At 40.0% G+C, this 20,999-nt stretch overlaps 1 protein-coding gene across 1 annotated transcript; it reads right to left on the bottom strand.

Moving 5' to 3' along the window:
- Window positions 1-7,334: 7,334 nt before the first annotated feature.
- LOC308339075 (small ribosomal subunit protein RACK1-like) lies at window positions 7,335-8,272 on the bottom strand. Its single transcript, XM_080797447.1, has one exon. The coding sequence runs from the start codon at window positions 8,214-8,216 to the stop codon at window positions 7,386-7,388; it is 831 nt and encodes a 276-aa protein (XP_080653573.1). The 5' UTR covers window positions 8,217-8,272; the 3' UTR covers window positions 7,335-7,385.
- Window positions 8,273-20,999: the final 12,727 nt, after the last annotated feature.

Genomic DNA, 20,999 nt, shown 5'->3' with positions numbered 1-20,999 from the left:
AATTTTTTAACCTATTTACCATCACAGTGAGATGTCCAGTACATCAAATTCCATGATAAACTTCTAACCTGAATTTTTTGATACATACACATGTGTTTTTCTTTTGCTTTTCTATTTTCTTAATTTTTAAAAAAATTTTTAATTTAGTTTAGTCCAGTTTATTCCTTTTTTATTTTTATTTTCTAATATTCATATAGAGTTAAACTTCAAGGTAATCCCCTTTCTCCAAGCAATGCTACCCCTATAGGTGAACCAATTTTTAATCCCCCTTTTTCTTAGGAAAGTTGAGTCCTTTAACAAAGATATCAAGATACATCCAGAAAGAATCAAAATAACCTTCCTCGCCCACACCGAGAATCTATAACCATGCTCCCATCTTTTTCTTCTGCCAGTGTCTCTGTGTATTTATGTTTGTCCGGATAGTATATAAATCTTATACTTGGGGTTCTTCTTGACGAGGCTCCTCCTTTTTTTTGCTTATATATATATATATTTTCTCTCGTCATATACTTTTATCAGTCTTTTTGTTTGTCTGTTTTTGTTTGTATACGTCATAAACCTTACCCTGGGGCCCATTTGGGCTGAACCTTCACTTTTATCTTCCCTTTTTTTCCTGTCTCTCTCTCTCCCTCTTTTTTCTTTTTCTTTTCTTTTTTCTCTCATTTGGGTGGGGAATCCTGAGTGCTCAGAAGCGTTCCAGGGTGCACCTTGACTGCACCACGGTCAATACATCCAGCTACATCTGTCCAGTCATCTCTCACCAAAATGACTAGGAGGAGGAATCCCCAACAGAAGAAAAATACAGAGGATGGGCCTTCTGCAACAGAGCTAACGGCTATCAACATAGACAATATGTCAGAAAGAGAATTCAGGCTAACAATTATCCAGGCAATAGCTAGGTTGGAGAAAGCCATGGATGACCAAACAGAATTGATTAGGGCAGAATTGAAAGCGACCAGAGAGGAGGTTCATAATGTTAGGGCAGAGCTGAAGGCCACCAGGGATGAGGTTCACAACGCTCTCAATGAGTTCCAATCTAATCTAACTTCTCTAAAAGCTAGGGTAACTGAGACAGAAGATAGAATTAGTGATCTGGAGGACAAACAAATAGAGAGAAAGGATCAGGAGGAAGCCTGGAACAAACAGCTTAGAAGCCACGAAAACAGAATCAGGGAAATAAATGATGCCATGAAACGTTCCAACGTCAGAATTATTGGAATCCCTGAAGGGGAGGAGAAAGAAAGAAGTCTAGAAGATATAGTGGAACAAGTTTTTCATGAAAATTTTCCCAATCTTGCGAATGGAACAAGTGTTCATGTACTAGAAGTAGAAAGGTCCCCCCCCCAAGATTATAAATTCAAAAAAAACATCCAGGCACCTCATAGTAAAATTGAGGAATCATAATTGTAGATACAATCTCTTGAAAGCCGCTAGGACAAAGAAGCTCCTTACATACAGAGGAAAGCCCATCAGAATAACGTCAGACCTGTCCACAGAGACCTGGCAAGCCAGAAAGGGCTGGCAAGATATATTCAGGGCACTAAATGAGAAGAACATGCAGCCAAGAATACTTTATCCAGCAAGACTGACATTCAAAATGGATGGAGAGATAAAGAGTTTCCAAGACCAGCAAGGCTTGAAAGACTATGCAACCACCAAGCCGACACTGCAGGAAATATTAAGGGGGGTTCTATAAAAGAGGAAAAATCCTAAGAATAGCATTGAACAGAAATATAGAGACAATCGACAGAAAGAAAGACTTCAAAGATAACACAATGTCAATAAAAACGTATCTCTCAATAATCACTCTCAATGTGAATGGCCTAAATGCACCCATAAAACGACACAGGGTTGCAGATTGGATAAAACGACAGGACCCATCCATATGTTGTCTACAAGAGACCCATTTTGAACCTAAAGATACACCCAGACTGAAAGTGAAGGGATGGAGAAGCATCTTTCACGCCAATGGGCCTCAAAAGAAGGCCGGGGTAGCGATTCTCATATCAGATAAATTAGATTTTAAACTAAAGACGGTAGTCAGGGATACAGAAGGACACTACATCATTCTTAAAGGGACTATCCACCAAGATGATCTAACAATTGTAAATATCTATGCCCCCAATATGGGAGCAGCCAATTACATAAGAAAACTATTAATCAAGATAAAGAGTCATATTGATATGAATACATTAATAGTAGGAGATCTTAACACGCCTCTCTCAGAAATAGACAGATCATCGAAGCAGAAAATCAATAAAGAAATAAGAGCATTGAATGATACATTGGACCAGATGGACCTCATAGATATATACAGAACATTCCACCCTAAAACAACAGAATACTCATTCTTCTCAAGTGCACATGGAACCTTCTCCAGAATAGACCACATACTGGGTCACAAATCAGGGCTCAACCGATACCAAAAGACTGAGATTATTCCCTGCATATTCTCAGATCACAATGCTTTGAAACTGGAGCTCAATCACAAGGAAAAGTTCAGAAGGAACTCAAATACCTGGAAGCTAAAGACCACCTTGCTTAAGAATGCTTGGATCAACCAGGAGATCAAAGAAGAACTTAAAGAATTTATGGAAACCAATGAGAACGAAGACACTTCACTCCAAAACCTATGGGATACAGCAAAGGCGGTCCTAAGGGGGAAATTCATAGCCATCCAAGCCTCCCTCAAAAAAATTGAAAAATCCAGAATACACCAGCTGTCTCTACACCTTAAAGAACTGGAGAATCAACAACAAATCAAACCAACTCCACACGTAAGAAGGGAAATAATCAAGATTAGAGCAGAGATCAACGAGGTAGAAACCAGAGATACAGTAGAACGTATCAACGAAACTAGAAGCTGGTTTTTTGAAAGAATCAATAAGATCGATAAACCATTGGCCACACTAATCCAAAAGAAAAGAGAGAAAGCCCAAATTAATAAAATTATGAATGAAAAGGAAGAGATCACAACTAACACCAAGGAAGTAGAAACAATCATCAGAAGCTATTATCAACAGTTATATGCCAATAAGCTAAGCAACCTAGATGAAATGGATGCATTCCTGGAAAACTATAAACTCCCAAAATTGAACCAGGAAGAAATTGACAACCTGAATAGACCGATATCTAGTAACGAGATTGAAGCAGTGATCAAAAACCTCCCAAAAAACAAGAGCCCAGGACCTGACGGATTCCCTGGGGAATTCTATCAAACTTTCAAAGAAGAAATAATACCTATTCTCCTGAAGCTGTTTCAAAAAATTGAAGCAGAAGGAAAACTTCCAGACTCTTTTTATGAAGCCAGCATTACCCTGATCCCCAAACCAGGCAAAGATCCTACCAAAAAGGAGAATTTCAGACCGATATCACTGATGAATATGGATGCTAAGATTCTCAACAAGATCCTAGCAAACAGGATCCAACAGCACATTAAAAAGATTATCCACCATGACCAGGTAGGATTCATCCCTGGGTTACAAGGATGGTTCAACATTCGCAAATCAATCAATGTGATAGAACAAATCAATAAGAGAAGAGAGAAGAACCACATGATCCTCTCCATTGATGCAGAAAAAGCTTTTGACAAAATCCAGCATCCGTTCCTGATTAAAACGCTTCAAAGTATAGGGATAGAGGGAACATTCCTGAACTTCATCAAATCTATCTATGAAAAACCCACAGCAAATATCATCCTCAATGGGAAAAAGCTTGCAGCCTTCCCATTGAGATCAGGAACACGACAAGGATGCCCACTCTCACCACTCTTGTTCAACATAGTATTAGAAGTCCTAGCAACAGCAATCAGACAACAAAGAGAAATAAAAGGTATCCAAATTGGCAAGGAAGAAGTCAAACTCTCTCTCTTCGCAGATGACATGATTCTTTATATGGAAAACCCGAAAGACTCCACCTCCAAACTACTAGAACTCATACAGCAATTCAGTAATGTAGCAGGATACAAAGTCAATGTCCAGAAATCAGTGGCTTTCTTATACACCAACAATGAAAATACAGAAAGGCAAATTAGAGAATCGATTCCATTTACTATAGCACCAAAAACCATAAGATACCTCGGAATAAACCTAACCAAAGAGGTTAAAGATCTGTACTCGAGGAACTACAGAACACTCCTAAAAGAAATTGAAGAAGACACAAAAAGATGGAAGACCATTCCATGCTCTTGGATGGGAAGAATAAACATCGTTAAAATGTCTATACTGCCCAGAGCAATCTATACTTTTAATGCCATTCCAATCAAAATTCCACCAGTATTTTTCAAAGAGCTGGAGCAAATAATACTAAAATTTGTATGGAATCAGAAGAGACCCCGAATTGCTAAGGAAATGTTGAAAAACAAAAATAAAACTGGTGGCATCACGTTACCTGATTTCAAGCTTTACTACAAAGCTGTGATCACCAAGACAGCATGGTACTGGCATAAAAACAGACACATGGACCAGTGGAACAGAGTAGAGAGCCCAGATATGGACCCTCAACTCTATGGTCAAATAATCTTTGACAAAACAGGAAAAAATATCCAGTGGAAAAAAGACAGTCTCTTCAATAAATGGTGCTGGGAAAACTGGACAGCTATATGTAGAAGAATGAAACTTGACCATTCTCTTACACCGTACACAAAGATAAACTCGAAATGGATAAAAGACCTCAACGTGAGACAGGAATCCATCAGAATCCTCGAGGAGAACATAGGGAGTAACCTCTTTGATATCAGCCACAGCAACTTCTTTCAAGATATGTCTCCAAAGGCGAAGGAAACAAAGGCAAAGATGAACTTCTGGGACTTCATCAAGATAAAAAGCTTCTGCACAGCAAAAGAAACAGTCATCAAAACAAAGAGGCAACCCACGGAATGGGAGAAGATATTTGCAAATGACAGTACAGATAAAAGGTTGATATCCAGGATCTATAAAGAACTCCTCAAACTCAACACACACAAAACAGATAATCATATTAAAAAATGGGCAGAAGATATGAACAGACACTTCTCCAAGGAAGACATACAAATGGCTACCAGACACATGAAAAAATGTTCATCATCACTAGCCATCAGGGAGATTCAAATCAAAACCACATTGAGATACCACCTTACACCAGTTAGAATGGCCAAAATTAGCAAGACAGGAAACAACGTGTGTTAGAGAGGATGTGGAGAAAGGGGAACCCTCTTACACTGTTGGTGGGAATGCAAACTGATGCAGCCACTTTGGAGAACAGTGTGGAGATTCCTCAGGAAATTAAAAATAGATCTTCCCTATGACCCTGCAATTGCACTGCTGGGTATTTACCCCAAAGATACAGATGTAGTGAAAAGAAGGGCCATCTGTACCCCAATGTTTATAGCAGCAATGGCCACGGTCGCCAAACTGTGGAAAGAACCAAGATGCCCTTCAACGGATGAATGGATAAGGAAGATGTGGTCCATATACACTATGGAGTATTATGCCTCCATCAGAAAGGACGAATACCCAACTTTTGTAGCAACATGGACAGGACTGGAAGAGATTATGCTGAGTGAAATAAGTCAAACAGAGAAAGTCAAGTATCATATGGTTTCACTTATTGGTGGAGCATAACAAATAATATAGAGGACAAGGGTAGATGGAGAGGAGAAGGGAGTTGAGGGAAATTGGAAGGGGAGGTGAACCATGAGAGACTATGGACTCTGAAAAACAACCTGAGGGTTTTGAAGGGGCGGGGTGGGAGGGTGGGGGAACCAGGTGGTGGGTATTAGGGAGGGCACAGATTGCATGGAGCACTGGGTGTGGTGAAAAAACAATGAATACTGTTACGCTGAAAATAAATAAAAAATTAAAAAAAAAATAAAATTAAAATTAAAAAAAAAAGGGGGATTATATGAGTTCTGTTTTCAATCTGGACTAGAATTTAAAGAAAGGAATGTATGAAATAATCCTTTCAGAAAAGTTTTAGTTTTTGTGGGTTTTTTTTCCCAAGAAAATTAGTTCTTGTCCACAGATTCTGAAAATTTATGGAACACAACTTACAAAAATAAGCAATCTGGTAATTTTCAGGGAACAAAAACATTAGATATGTAGTATAAAGGATATTTTGCTTTGGGTTTCCACTAATACAGTGAAAGCAGCAAGAGTCAATGGTGCTTTTTGTTGTGTTGGCAGTGAAGGTGGTGGTGTGGTTTTCAGAGAACGAGGGCTCTTGCAGACTTCAGTGTAGTATTTACTGTGAAGTAATAATGATAAATGCAAACATTTTGTTGAAATTCCCCATAGCCTGTCATAAAACTCTGATTTCTCTATTATTATATTTTAAGATAACTATGAGATGATAAAACACATCATAATCAGGACCTATGGAGCCATTGGATAAGTTACTTCCAATCTCCCAAGGCTTTTTTAGGCTTAAAAAAAAATAGTTGCAATTCAATCAAGGAGGAGAAAGATGTCCAAATGCTGTACCCATTTAGATGTGAATTGAGTAAGGTTTCACAACTACATTAAAGATACCTAATTTAGTTCCATATGTTGAAATGCTTAAGGTCTAAAATTATGTTCAGCTTTTAGAGGAACCTGTGTGAGGGGCAAACATCAAAACCTCGTCCACACAGAGAAAAAAGGCAATGGCTTTAAAAATTTATTAACTTACACAAATCAAACCAGACATGGCAAATAGCACTTTACTTTCCAGTGTTACTTCACTCTTGGCATGATATGAAATAAAGTCCCAGACATAAATGGTCAACTACACTGATCTCGAGACCAATGTCACTCCTGAACATTTCTCTGTATGAGGTGTAAAGCACTAGTGTTGACTCCTTACCCTGTAAGAGGCACCACATTGGCTGTCATGTGATATAACATCCCCACCCTGTACTCAGGGGAGCAGCCACAGCATGTTCCAGGAGCTAAGGGGCACTGTGAGCCCAGGCAGTGTCCCACTGCTGCCCAGGGCTGATGTACCAGGTCAAATCACTTTGCTTCACTTTCTTGTGTCATTATCTTAAAAAAATGATAGTAGTACATTACTGTAGCAAGTGCTCCAAATATAATTCAGATTTCCTGAGGGAAGGTACGGGTTCCTTTGGAATTGGTCCAGTAACAGAATTTTCCTCATCTCGTTTTATAAAAAATAATTTCCTTTTGGACCACTAGGAAGATGTTTTGGAAGGATGAGGGATTTACTTGAAACTTTAGGGAAAATTTTCTTTCCAAAGACACTTCATTGATAACTTTAAAACCAGGACAGTCTATTTGAAAAAATAGATTTAGTCAAACTGAGGTGGTTGTCTTAAGTTTGAGGCCATCCATGAAATTCTGTTAAGAACTTTTTTTTTTTTTAAAGTCAGAAAACCATGTTTTATTCCTAAAGCTCTGCCATACGTATTTCTAACGGGTGCCGATGGTCACCTGCCACACACGCCCCAGGTTGTCCGTGTAGCCAGCAAACAGAGTCTGGCCATCAGCAGACCAGGCCAGAGAGGTACACTGAGGTGGCTCTGCCTTGCTGCTCGTACTGATAACTTCTTGCTTTAGTTCATCTACAATGATCTTGCCTTCCAAGTCCCAGATCTTGATGCTGGGGCGCGTGGCAGCACAGAGCCAGTATCGGTTAGGACTGAAGCACAAGGCATTGATGATGTCACCACCATCGAGTGTATAGAGGTGCTTGCCTTCGTTGAGATCCCATAACATGGCCTGGCCATCCTTCCCTCCAGAAGCGCAGAGGGATCCATCTGGAGAAACAGTTACAGTGTTCAGGTATCCCGTGTGGCCGATGTGATTGGTTTTCAGCTTGCAGTTTGCCAAGTTCCATACCTTGACCAGCTTGTCCCAGCCACAGGAGACAATAATGGGATTGCTGCTATTGGGTGAGAATCGGACACAAGATACGCACTCCAAATGGCTCCCATCTTGGACAGTATATTTACATACACCCAGAGTATTCCACAGCTTGATAGTTTTATCTCGGGAGCCAGAAACAATTTGCCGGTTGTCGGAGGAGAAGGCCACACTCAGCACATCCTTGGTATGTCCTACAAATCTGCGTGTGGTGGTACCCGTTGTGAGATCCCAGAGATGAAGGGTTCCATCCCAGGAGCCGGAGAGGGCAAACTGGCCATCTGAGGAGATGACCACATCACTAACAAAGTGGGAATGACCCCGAAGAGCACACTGAGGGATGCCGTAGTTAGTTTCATCCCTGGTCAGCTTCCACATGATGATGGTCTTATCTCAAGAGGCGGACAGTATCATGTCTGGGAACTGGGGAGTCGTGGCGATCTGAGTCACCCAGCCGTTGTGGGTGACTCATAAGCAATTTATGGATGCCTGGGTGGCTCAGTCCATTACACAACTGCCTTTGGCTCAGGTTGCGATCCCAGGGTCCTGGAATTGAGTCCCACATCAGGCTCCCTGCACAGCGGGGAGTCTGCTTCTCTCTCTCACTCTCCCTTTGTGCTATCTCTATCTCCCAAATGAGTAAAATCTTAGTAAAAAAAGAAGAAGAAGAAGAAGAAAAAGAATTAAGCAATTTATTTCTCTTGAGATACAAAGTTTGAGCTAAAGACTATTCAATTACATTTTTATAATGAAATGAATGAGAATAAACAATAGTAATTAATTATCATTGTAATTTCCTAAGATGATAAAAATATAACAATTTTTGAGGAAAATTTTAATTTTTTTAAGATTTTTTAATTTATTTATTTGACAGAGATCACAAGTAGGCAGAGAGGCAGTCAGAGAGAAAGATAGGAGGAAGCAAGCTCCCCGCTGAGCAAAGAGCCCAATGCGGGGATTGATCCCAGGACCCTGAGATCATGACCTGAGCTGAAGGCAGAGGCTTTAACCCACTGAGCCAACCAGGCGCCCCAAATTTTAATTTTTTTGAAAGAAGTTTAAATATTACTGGAAATGGAAACTATTGCCAAACACAGCAGCTTTATCAAGGAATTTTTTCCTTTTCAGTTAATTGGCTAATCTAAATTATAATGAAACTCTTGATAGTAGCTATGACCCCTGCTAAGATATTATATACTGAAAAATAGATGTATTCGGAGGAATAAGTTCTAACCTGGAGAAAACAAGCACCACTGATCTTCTCAGCTGGTTTCCCCTTCATCAGTGGATTTCCTATTGACTGGTGAGCATGGTATCTTCCAGGTCCTCCTGAGAATAAATAACCACATTCCTACTTCTCTCTACCCATCCCTTCCTGCCCCTCTGCCGGAGCAGTTCTGCCCTCCTACTTCTCTTAGTGCAGCTCAAAGTTTTCCAGGTTTCTGGGTGCCAATCCAGAAATATTCCAACTGCTCGTGGCAGAGTGTTGAAATCTGTGCCGTGGAAGGATCTCCCGTATCGACAAACTCCTGTGTATCTATCAGGGGCTCCCAAAACATTCTTCATAGTCTCCTGGTTCCTGCCAATACAAACTAACCAAGTCCTGCTGTTCATTTGGTCTCTAATCTTTGTCTCTGATGAAGACCCATCACTTCCCTCTCCACGCTGTGCTGGGATTTGACTCTGGGATCAGAGGATCAGGGATTGACTCTGGTTATTATTTTAGTAGTCAGGAGTGGATAAAAGGAGTAATGCTGAGAACAAGCACTGTGTTTGTGGTCTTTGTCCTCAAATACAAGGCAAATGGGCCTCTTTCGCAAAGGGTTTGAGGAAATCTATGGATTCAAGATTCTCGAATGCACCTATTTAAGTCTACCCATCTTAAGTCCTGGGGTCCCATTGCTCCCAGAGCACAGCCCTGAATTTGACATAGGAGACTAACTCAAGCTGAAAATTCAACCTCCTCTAAAGTCTTTTCCAATAGCACAGTTCAGTCCCATGCCCATGTTTTACACGGCCCTCTGGTTACAGAAGATGAGTCTCTTGACATATTGTCAAAAAGGTTTTTTGAACATCACGCTGAACCTGAGGTTGTTAATTAATATATCTAAGCCTGCCACTTCTCGCTGGCAATAAATGATTTGCAGTTAGCAGTAGACCTCCAATTTCACAGTCCTTAGAAGTACTATTCTCCCCAATCCTTTCAAATGCTTAAGAAATTACACTATGTAGTGCGTCTTCTTTCACCTCTATCCCATCCCAATCCACCACAAGTGAAAGTCTCTGTAAATGTTATCAATACAACATTCTAGTGACCATCAGCATTCCACCTACCACCCATAGCAGGATCCTTTTTGCAACCCAGTTGAGACTAAGCAAATCCTATCTTCACAGCCTGTTTCATAGGCCCACTCCTGGCCAGCTGTCTTAGATGTGGTTTCCTAGAAGCAGATCTTGAGAAAAGGAATCTTGTTCAAGATTTACTGAGTGAATCCTCAGTAGAGGACAAAAGGCAGGCGAGGGCAGGGGGAAAAAGCAAAAAGAAAATACAGTTTCAGCTGGAGGCTGATTTCAGCCTGATCTCACCGGGAAACTCCAGAGTATAAATCACCATAGAGCTCCCCCAGCTTGCAGTAAGAAGACCAGGCTTTTGTGCTCTATTGCTTTTCAGATATTGGCTGGGGACCACCCTTGGAGGATGATGCATAAATTTCCAGGTAACCTGGATCCCATCATCTGGGGTATTTCTTTAGAGAAGAGTAGCTATGAGCTCCCAACAGCCAACATTCAGGACCGCCGAGATGTGGGAGTGTTAGTGAATAGAAAGGACCTGGGCACAGCACTGCAGCACACACTATGACCACACTTCACATCTGGATTACTAAGACTCGCTACCTCTTCCATCAGAAAGTCACTAGCTCCAGAACTGTCCTTTCCCAGCTACAATCTTTCCCTTCAATGAGGAAAAGACCACAAACACAGCCACCACAAACAGAAATCCCTGCAACTCTGTTACTGTATGTCTTGAGAGCCAAGTCCAACTGTTCCAACTACATCCCAAAAAATGGGTGTTCTCCACACTGTCTCTCTATATGGACAAAAAAAGTAGCTTGTGCTCCCTGGGACCTCTGCTAGTACTCCATCCAGCACGGGGATGAAAGTTTCACAGCTCAGCTTGCCAACAGAAGCAATACAAACAGCAAACACAGGTCCTGTTTGAGTACATCTGACTGAGCATAAATCACTGCCAGAATCTAATTGCAAGGAGCCTGGGAAGTATAGATGATGTATAAGAATGCTACTGTGGGGGTGCCTGGGGGTTCAGTTGGTTAAGCATCTGCCTTTGGCTCAGGTCATGATACCAGGGTCCTGGGATCAAGCCCCACATTGGGCTCCCTCCTCAGCAGGGAGTCGGCTTCTCCCTCTGGCTCTCCCTGCCACAGCCCCCACCCACCACTGCCCCACGCCGTGTGCTCTCTCTCTCTCTCTCTGATCATTCTCTCAGTCTGTCTCAAATAAGTAAATAAGATCTTTAAAAAAAAAAAAATGCCACTTTGGCGTCTTCATCCTGGAAGGAACCCTAAAAAGAGTGATTAATGGATGGCCAACACCCGTCCACCAAATCCATGTCCCCCACTATCTTGAAATACTTGAACTTCTCAAGAAGAGTACCAATGACAGGCTGATGCCTATGCCGGGGAAACATGTCTTCTCCATCTTTATATGGCTCAAAATGTCTCGATTTTGCCTTCACTCTCAGGTCATAGTTGACCTATATAGAGTTCTAGGTTGACAAAGATTTTACATCAGAACATTGAAACTATGATCTCACTGTTTTGTAGCTCTGATTGCCACTGCTGAGAAATCTGTCGCCAATGTAATCATTGTTCCTTTAGAAGTTAGCTGGCTTTTCTCTTTTTGATTAAGTTTTTCTCTTCTTGATATTCTGCAATTTTGCTGTGGCTTTTCTGGGTGTAATTTATTTTTCTCTTTCCTGTTGGATCTTGGTGTACTTCTTCAATGTGAGAGCTCTCTTCAGTTCCAAGAAGTTCTTCTGAGCCATTATCTCTTTTAATACCAAGCTCTGTCATATTCTCTCTCTTTTTTTTTTCCTGGAATTTTATCAGCATATGTTGGTGTATCTTTTTATTTTATCCTCTACAGGTCTTAGCATCTCTTTCATATTTTTCACCTCTTTATCTCTGTATGCTTAATTTTTCTCAGTCTTTCCATTAAGTTTTCCAATTCAATGATTGCACTGTTCACTGAATTAGTTGCAATTTTTTTTAATTATTTAATTTTTTTTTTATTTGACAGAGAGAGAAATCACAAGCAGGCAGAGAGGCAGGCAGATAGGAAGGGAGAAGCAGGCTCCCCACTGAGCAGAGAGCCCGATGCGGGGCTCGATCCCAGGACCCTGGGACCATGACCTGAGCCGAAGGCAGAGGCCTAACCCACTGAGCCACCCAGGTGCCCCGAATTAGTTGCACTTTTAAAACTTCAATTTCTGTGAATTTTATTATTCCTAAATATTCCTTTTCAGTTTTTTCCAAGGTTACCTATTGTTTTATATATTAATGGGCTACTGCTGGCATGCTATGTATGGTCTCTCAGGTGTTTTATGCCTACAATATTTGTGCAGGCAAAGTCTCTCACTTATTGCATTCTCTGACTCTTCATGGCACTAGTTTCTACTTGTTGCTTATCATTTTTAGCTAGATATGGGGGAGGAGTTAATTTTCCAATGTTCCCTGGGTTGGAGAAGAATCCTGCTGAGCAATTTTGAGTGTTGAATTTTGAGCCCTTGGGTCTCACAAATCTAGGACCAACTTTGTGTGTATTTTTTTAATCTCAGTGCTCTGAGTCATGTGAGGAGTTCAGCTCCAGCCTGCCACAGACACAGAGCCCACTTTGAGTCCCCATTCTCTTGTCAGGCCCACATGTCACATCTAATGCCCTGAACTGAGTTTCAATTCCCTCTCCATTCATTTACCTGAGGAGACCCCTTTCTGTGGAGCTCAAGTATATATTTAAAGATTTTTGTTGTTGTTGTTGTTGTTGTTGTATTTTATTTGGAATTTTTATGTATTGAAACTTGAGAAGGATTTCCCATATCTGCTCAGGATGTCATAAAAATCAAAAGTACTCTGTCAATGCCTTGTTTTTCTTTCATATACCTAAGAAGAAAATAAAAGGGCCATGTCAGCATCCTTCTGGCAACTTGGTGAAGCAGAATTAACAAGCAATAAGCAAACTTACATAAATAACAAGCAATAAGACATTTTTCTTTAGTTGATATTAATTTGTCAGTTTGTGGGTAGGCGACAGATGCTACCTGTAGAGGTAAAAGGATTCTCATTATTACCTTATTTTCCCTTAACAAACCCATGGTTGTTACTGGTCAAAATCTTATTTGAGGGGGAGAAGTAAAAAGTCTATTTATGCCAAACACATTTACAGTTAAAATGCAGGTGTTATACTATCTTATGGTTAAAAAAAACTAATTTCTTTTTTTTCTTTTTATTTATTTTTTCTAGTTATTTTATTTTATTTATGTGACTAAAGACTTTGATGAACAAAAAGTTAATAAAAATAGCCCCATTGCTGGAATTCCCTAATATATTGAAAATATCTCTCTCACGTAGAGAATCCTTTCAATGCCCGTCAGCACTCCACCTGAGCCTTCTCCATCCTCACCTGTTAACACAAAAGACACCATCCAAAATCGCTTTATCTTCACAGATCCTTGTCAGCCCAGGCCCAAAATGGCAGCTGATCAAGGCAAAACAGGCAGCCAGTGCATAAAGACTAAGGGTATTAATTTCAGGGGCCACTGGCCTTCTTCCTACAACTGCATTGAGACTCTCCCCTGGCACTGTTAAGTTGTCTAAAGCTGAGATAAACAGTCATACCAGCTGAACATAGACTTCTCTGTGGTACTGAAAACTAAGGAAGAAGACCAGTGGGAGCTCTCCCTCCACATGACATCAAGTGGGCATTACTGGTTTCCCCTTTAAAAAAGAGTTGAGAGAGTCAATAAGTTTGGATTCCCATGGGCCCAAGTGTCCCTTGGTTTTAATACCATTGTTTTCATTCTTTGTAGAAGTTAATTCTCTAGCTCTTCTTTAGTCTTCTGAAAATACTAAGATCAAATAAAACAGTAAGGGTGTTTGAGGGAACTGGAGACTTATCTTCCAAAATTAGTTACTTCAAACAGACAAAAAGCAGAATCAGATCTACAAATACAGAGAACAAACTGATGGTTGCCAGAGGGGAAAGGGATAGGAGGATGGGCAAAATGGGTAATGGGGAGAGTGAGATACAGGCCTCTGGTTATGAAATGAATAAGTCATGAGAATAAAAAATACAGCATAGAGAATTTGGCCAATGTATTATAATAGAGTTGTATGGTGCTAGATGGTAGCTACACTTGTGGTGAGCATAGTATAATGCATGGAGAAGTTGAATCACTTCACTGTAAACCCAAGACTAATGTAATACTGTGTGTCAACAAAGACTTTAAAAATGTTTTAAATTAGCTTCTTTGTTTTGACTTCAATCAGTTAAAGATGCACTACAGATGTGCTGACATTCCAGAAAAAGTTCCCAAATGTAGCTTAGCTACTGCTATATAATACTAACTTAAGGAAGCCACCATTTACATAAATGCCTTTACAATTAAAATGAAACATTTGCTGCTGCTGTTGTTGTTAATATCAGCCATTATGTGAAAAATTAAGAAATTTTTTAGAGGAAATAGTAGTCCTGATTAAGAGTGGAGCACCACATTTTTTTCCTATAAAATATTTTTCTGTATCTTAAGATTAAACTTTGAAGGTACTCCTTTCTCTCTTCTGGGTAAAACACACTAGAACTTGAAAGTGGGACACTTGCTGGCATTTCACAGTGACTATGTGTACTCTTTGAAAAAAGGAATTTGAAAATATGTTTCCACCAAGCTCTAACTCTGCTAATTGTTTTGGAGATTTTTTACTTGCAAGTGGATTTAACTGTCCTGGACTCTATACTAAATTTCACCTCCTTGAAATGTGTGTATGTGATTGGCCAAGAAGGTCTCAATAGATACAAATCAGAAGCTCAATCTCCCCCCTAACTATTTGCTGGACAGCAAACCTCAGGAAAGCACTGGAATGGATTCAGCTATATTTAGCATGGATGGACTCAGAGGTGCTTCTAGACAGAGTAATAAAAACTTCCCCATGACAAACTCTTAAGTTCTGGGATGAGTGTTGAGGTCTCACTTACCTCACAGAGCTTACCTTCCAGCAGGTAAGACAGAAAATAAACAAATCAACAAAGGTGCACACACACACACACACACACACACCAAGAATGTCAAATAACTCTGTGATCTAAGTCTAAGGTATTGTGATGGTGAAAAAAATAGGTGGAAGTTAAGGGGTTATTTGAATGGATAATTAGGGAACAACTTTCTGTAGAGGGCCTATTATCTAAGGCCCATCAGGAAGAAGTTAGCCATGAGAAGATCTAAGGTAAAAGCATTCTAAGAAAAAAATAAAAAAAGAAAAAAAAAGAAAGCTCACAGGACCATAGGCCCTGAAGAGGAATCAAGCTTGGAATAGGAAGCAATAGAATGAAAACCTATGTGAATAGATTATGTGAGAGAGGTAGAAGGGGGTTACAACTGGAAACTGGACAGGTGAGCTACAACAAAACCACGCAGGGCCTTCTATGTATCAGTGAGCCCTCTGAACTTGATTTTAAATGTGACAGAAAGTCATTTGGGAGCTTTAAATAAAAGATCTTGAGGGGCGCCTGGGTGGCTCAGTGGATTAAAGCCTCTGCTTTCGGCTCGGGTCATGATCTCAGGGTTCTGGGATCGAGCCCCGCATCGGGCTCTCTGCTCAGCAGGGAGCCTGCTTCCCTTCCTCTCTCTCTGCCTGCCTCTCTGCCTACTTGTGATCTCTGTCGGATAAATAAATAAAATATTAAAAAAAAAAAAAAAAAGATCTTGATTGTATTTATATGACCCCAATGTAAATTAGAATCAACTATAATCTTTTGGTTCATGTCTTTCTCCTAGCAATAATTACAACATGTGCTTATCTACCTGTTTGTGAGGCATCTTTTTCTGTCTTAACCTGCCCTCTCTTTGTAAACTCTGTAAGGGTAGGGAAGGGACTGCTCTGTTTGCTATTGAATATCTAGACAGTACTTACTGCCTACGTGATGGGTACTCAATATATGCCGAGCAAATGACTGGCTGACTATTAAATGTTTATTTCCAATTATTTTTAAGGTCACAGGATACTAAAATAACCCTCCCCATGTAGGAACTATAAGATTGTGTTGTACCGGGTGAATCAGTTCCAGGCATTATCCCAATGTTCCCAGCATGATCATGTCCACTGAGCCCAAAAAAGACATATTTTTAAGTATGTTTTTAATATTTGAAATCAGTGTACTTGCTTCGAATAAAACACAGAGAACCCAAAGAATAAAATGTTTCTCAACACAGAACGGAATCAGGAGCTCCGTGGGTAGGATTTCAATAGCTATTGTTTTATATGGTTGGAGCTCTGTGATGGTCTCTGTTGTAAGCTGCAGCTCAGTGGATTGAATGGTATAAAACTGCATTAGTAAATAAAAGAACTAAAAGGATTTTACGGCCATTTCCTTCAAGTAATTCTGCCCTGGATGGAGCCATTACAACCTGAAACTCTGAAACAATAAACCTACGGTAGTTCTGTTCAAGGAGAAAATCTTTCTGTTCTCAAGATATTTAGAATCGTTTCAGTGAAATCAAACCTGTGTATGCTTTCCTGGAAAGAAAGCATTATAGTAACCATTTCCAGGACCATTGCCCAGCCTCCCCCTTCCAGTGGCTGAATGCTGACTGTGTCCAGATCTCCACTTTATATGTGTATGTCTGTGTATTTCAGTGTGGACATGATGGAGCACGCTTTTTCAGTTCCAGGCTTTAGAAGTACCACCAACTCATATTTGAATTCGCCAAGGTGACCACCAAAAACAAGGAACAGGTGGGGCGCCTGGGTGGCTCCATGGGTTAAAGCCTCTGCCTTCGGCTCAGGTCATGATCCCAGGGTCCTGGGATCGAGCCCCACATTGGGCTCTCTGCTCAGCGGGGAGCCTGTTTCCTCCTCTCTCTTCCTGCCTCTCTGCCTACTTGTGATCTCTGTCTGTCAAATAAATAAATAAAAATCTTTAAAAAAAAAATCCCTTTCATCATCTATATTTAAAAAAAAAACAAGGAACAGGGAGGACATAATAATATGCATATAAACATTTATCTTTTATGGTTTCAGAGAGGGAGGGAGATTTATTCAACAAAAACATGTCTTATTAGTCGAAATTCTCTTAGAAGGGCAACTTTCCATTTGTCCACTAGAATCAAGACAAATTCAGTGGAAGAGCTGATATACTCTCATATATTCACAGAGTCTCACTAAGAGATAAGTAATCACATGATACCGTCATGTCTGCACTTTCCCTGAAAGGAAGTTTAGCAATGGAGGAAAAGGTATCCTGAGTCTCTACAAAAGGGTCTGCCTGGAATAAGGGAGAGTTTGAGGACAGGGGAGATGGAATCTTCATTCCCTCACGACTTTCCTGAGATCATCTCTACTTAGAAGTTACCCCTTCATCCTAGAAATAGAAGCAGGATACCTTGACTGCTCAGGAAAGGAGATAAAACAATATAAATGCAAAGAAAGAAAAAGCATCATAGAGAGATTGCGTAGGGCACAAGATCATTGGACTATTTCATTACCCTCATGTTAAGACGAAAATGTGAAACAAGGATTTTGAAAAGGAGTTTGTCTTCTGACTTCTACTGCTTTTCTCCTTGATTCAAAGTATCCTTTGGAAACTAGTATCAGGTTAATCATTAAATAATCATAAAATGTTATTCAGTTCCTGCTATGGGATAGATGCTGGGCTTGGTGCAGAGGATACAAAGATCATTAAAATGAATGCCCTGCTCTCAAGTTATATATTGACTCGTGAGGAGATGGAGGGCAAATTAACCATTGTGGCAGAACGTACCTCCTCAGAGCAGAAACTTTTTACATTCTTATTTAATTCTCTATCCCAAATGCCTAAAAATGGCCAAGCATACAGCATTGGCTCAATAAACATGTGTTGGATGTTGAATAAATATGATCATTGCTCTAATGGAGATAATACTAACAATTGTACCCACAAGATGGCATTTGGATTGAGACTTGAAGCATTAACAGGAAATTGCCAGGTAGGCAGGACGCAAACACAGAGAGGGTATTCTTGGCAGAGAAGAGTTTGCTCAAGGGCATAGGAGTGTAAGATAGCTTAGTATATTCAGGAATGTAAGTAGGTTTGTAGGGATGAAGCATTAAATTCAAAAGAAAGTGGCAAGAGATGAAATTAGAAAGGTAGACAAGAGACGTATTGAGAAGGACCATGTGATTCCTAAAAAAGACCTGAAATTGAATCTGCACATGATGAAAAATACTGAAAAACTTTGATCAAGAGTAATACATGGGACTCCTGGGTGGCTTAGTTGGTTAAGCCACCAACTCTTACTATTGGCTTCGATCATGATCTCACGGTTGTGGGATCAAGCCCCATGTTGGACTCCAAGCTGAGTATGGAGCCTGCTTAGGATTCTCCCTCTCCTTCTTCCCCTCCTGTGCTTGTTCATTCTCTCTCTTTCTAAAAGAAAAAAAAATATTTAAAAAAAAGAGTAATATATAGTGGTTTATTTGTATTAAATGTGACAGGCAGGAAAGAGGAATGGGTGAATCAGAAGGTGTCAATACTTAGAGTCAGGAGATCAGTTAGGAGCTATTATAGTCCTTGTGATAGATCACAAGGACCAGAGCTAGGGCATCAAAGGTGGGAATGAAGGTGAGTGGAGGAAAACAATTAGCATTTTTAGGTGGGAACAAATGACTTGGAAATCTGATTTGGAAATGAAGAACAGAAGAGAAATAAATCTAGGGGGTTTTTTCTCTGATTTTGGCTTGAAATACTGGATAGATTGCTGTGCAGTTCATAAAGAGAAGAAATAATAGAGGTCCCTACACAAAGATAAATAAATCTGACAGTATATTAAGATGTCATTCTCTACTGGTATGTGGAGTATGAATGTATAGCGCTCGGTGTGAGCATACCCACTAAGGTATGGCCACCTTGCCCAACTCTCATATTCCTGGTCAATATGAAAGGGCTTCTATATCTGCTTCAGGTTTTGCTCAATTCCAGGTCAACCCTGGATGCCTGCTTCAGTCTGCTTGTCTAGGGTCCTGACATGTTTCTTTGGCAAAGAACATCATTTCCCTAACTCAGCCACTGCATGGAAGTCCTTTGTTGATACAAATGACACAACCCCTGCTCCTCCGTGTGATTTGCTTAGGAGAACATTCGTGGTAGAATCAAGAAGTTCAACCACTTGGATATGGATATGAATCTATATAAATTTCAAAATGTGAAATGTCACTTTAATATGATCTAGATTGCTGGTCACCTTTCTAAGGTAAAGGTCTGTAACAAGAATACACCGATGTTCTCCAAATTTTCACCACAGACATGTTCAGTATGTCAAGTTCACACAAAGAATAGAAGAAGAAAAAAAATCATAGCCTTACAGCCTTACGGGAAAAAACTTAGTCTTGAAAGAACCTAAAAATTCTCATTAGAATGGCCTCAAGCTTCAAATAATGAAGGAAATATCACATTTTTAAAAAAAAGGTTCAGGGAATAACTAAAAAAAAAAAAAAATCCCAGTCATCTATGTATATACATGATTAATTTATTGAAGTTCTTACTATATTCTAGCGTAACTTCATTTGCCTAATTTTGAAACTTAACATAATTTTTTATCATAGTTCTGAATTTGCTCCTTTCCAACTAGACTGGTGATTTATCAATAAAGACATCTATCAGAATCTCCTGAGAAGTCTTTTTGTTTGGTTTTGGTTTGTTTAGTTGTTTCAAAATACACATGCCTCCATGCACTAAACCTCTGAAGGCAGAGGCTGAATATGTGGACTTTGAATTTTCGTTTCAATATCATTGTAAACTTACGAGAAAGCTACAAGAATAGTACGAAGAACTGCCATACACTCTTTACTCAGAGTTCGTGTGATTTATTGCTACACAATAAACATTTCAAAAAGTAGTGACTTCAGGGGTGCCTGGGTGGCTCAGTGGGTTGAAGCCTCTGCCTTCGGCTCAGGTGGTGATCCCAGAGTCCTGGGATCGAGCCCTGCATCGGGCTCTCTGCTCAGCAGGGAGCCTGCTTCCTCCTCTCTCTCTGCCTGCCTCTCTGCCTACTTGTGATCTCAGTCTGTCAAATAAATAAATAAAATCTTAAAAAAAAAAAAAAAAGTAGTGACTTCAAGAAAAAAAGTTGTATTTTATCTCACAGACCTGACCTTTGTCAGAGGGAAGGCTTGGCTCTGCTTGGTGCAGCACCGGCAGAGGTCCGGGTTAGGGCAGTTAGAGCAAGATGGTTCTTCTTTGACTGGCAAATCAGTGTTGCTACGAGATCAGTGCTCAGCCAGTGGGGAGAGCTGTGGACTTCCATTCCTTTCCAGGAGGGCCTCTCCACACAGGCTTTCAGATGGGCTGCTTGAGCTTCTTCAGAGCATAGCAGCTGGGGTCCAAAAGTGGGCAGGCAGGAGAAGGAGGCAGTAGCTCTATTGCCTTTTATTATCCAGCCCACCCAAATTCAAGTGGGGAGGAGAGAATACACCCTCATCCTAGTAAAAGAACTATGGGACGAAAGGTATTATTGTCAGTATTTTCACAAAATACAATGTTTCATACCCAGAATTATTTATATATCCCCCATTTGTTTTGTCATTGTCTCTATTGATTTGTTCATCTATCTCTACATAGATATAGATATAGAATATCTATCTATAGGCACATATTTAAGTGTGTATTTCCCAAAAACATGGGTTTTTCCCCATGTGTATTTCCCAAAAACATGGGTTTAATTTTCATAGTACAATTACCAAAATCAGAAAATTTAATATTGATAAATTAGTTATCTAATCTATAGTCCACGTTCAAATTTTATCAATTGTTTCTCCTGTCTCCTTTCAAATCTATAAAGGATATTATCAGGCATGCATATATTTTCAAATCTCCAAAGGTGATTCTGGTGGTGGTCTT

This window comes from Martes martes, assembly GCF_963455335.1.
Source record: "Martes martes genome assembly, chromosome: 2".
NCBI lineage: Eukaryota > Metazoa > Chordata > Mammalia > Carnivora > Mustelidae > Martes > Martes martes.
This window is presented reverse-complemented; position numbering and strand designations above follow the sequence as displayed.

Excerpts from the sequence above, each read along its gene's own strand:
- LOC308339075 (XM_080797447.1), bottom strand. The coding sequence starts at position 8,216 with ATGTGGAAGCTGACCAGGGATGAAACTAACTACGGCATCCCTCAGTGT.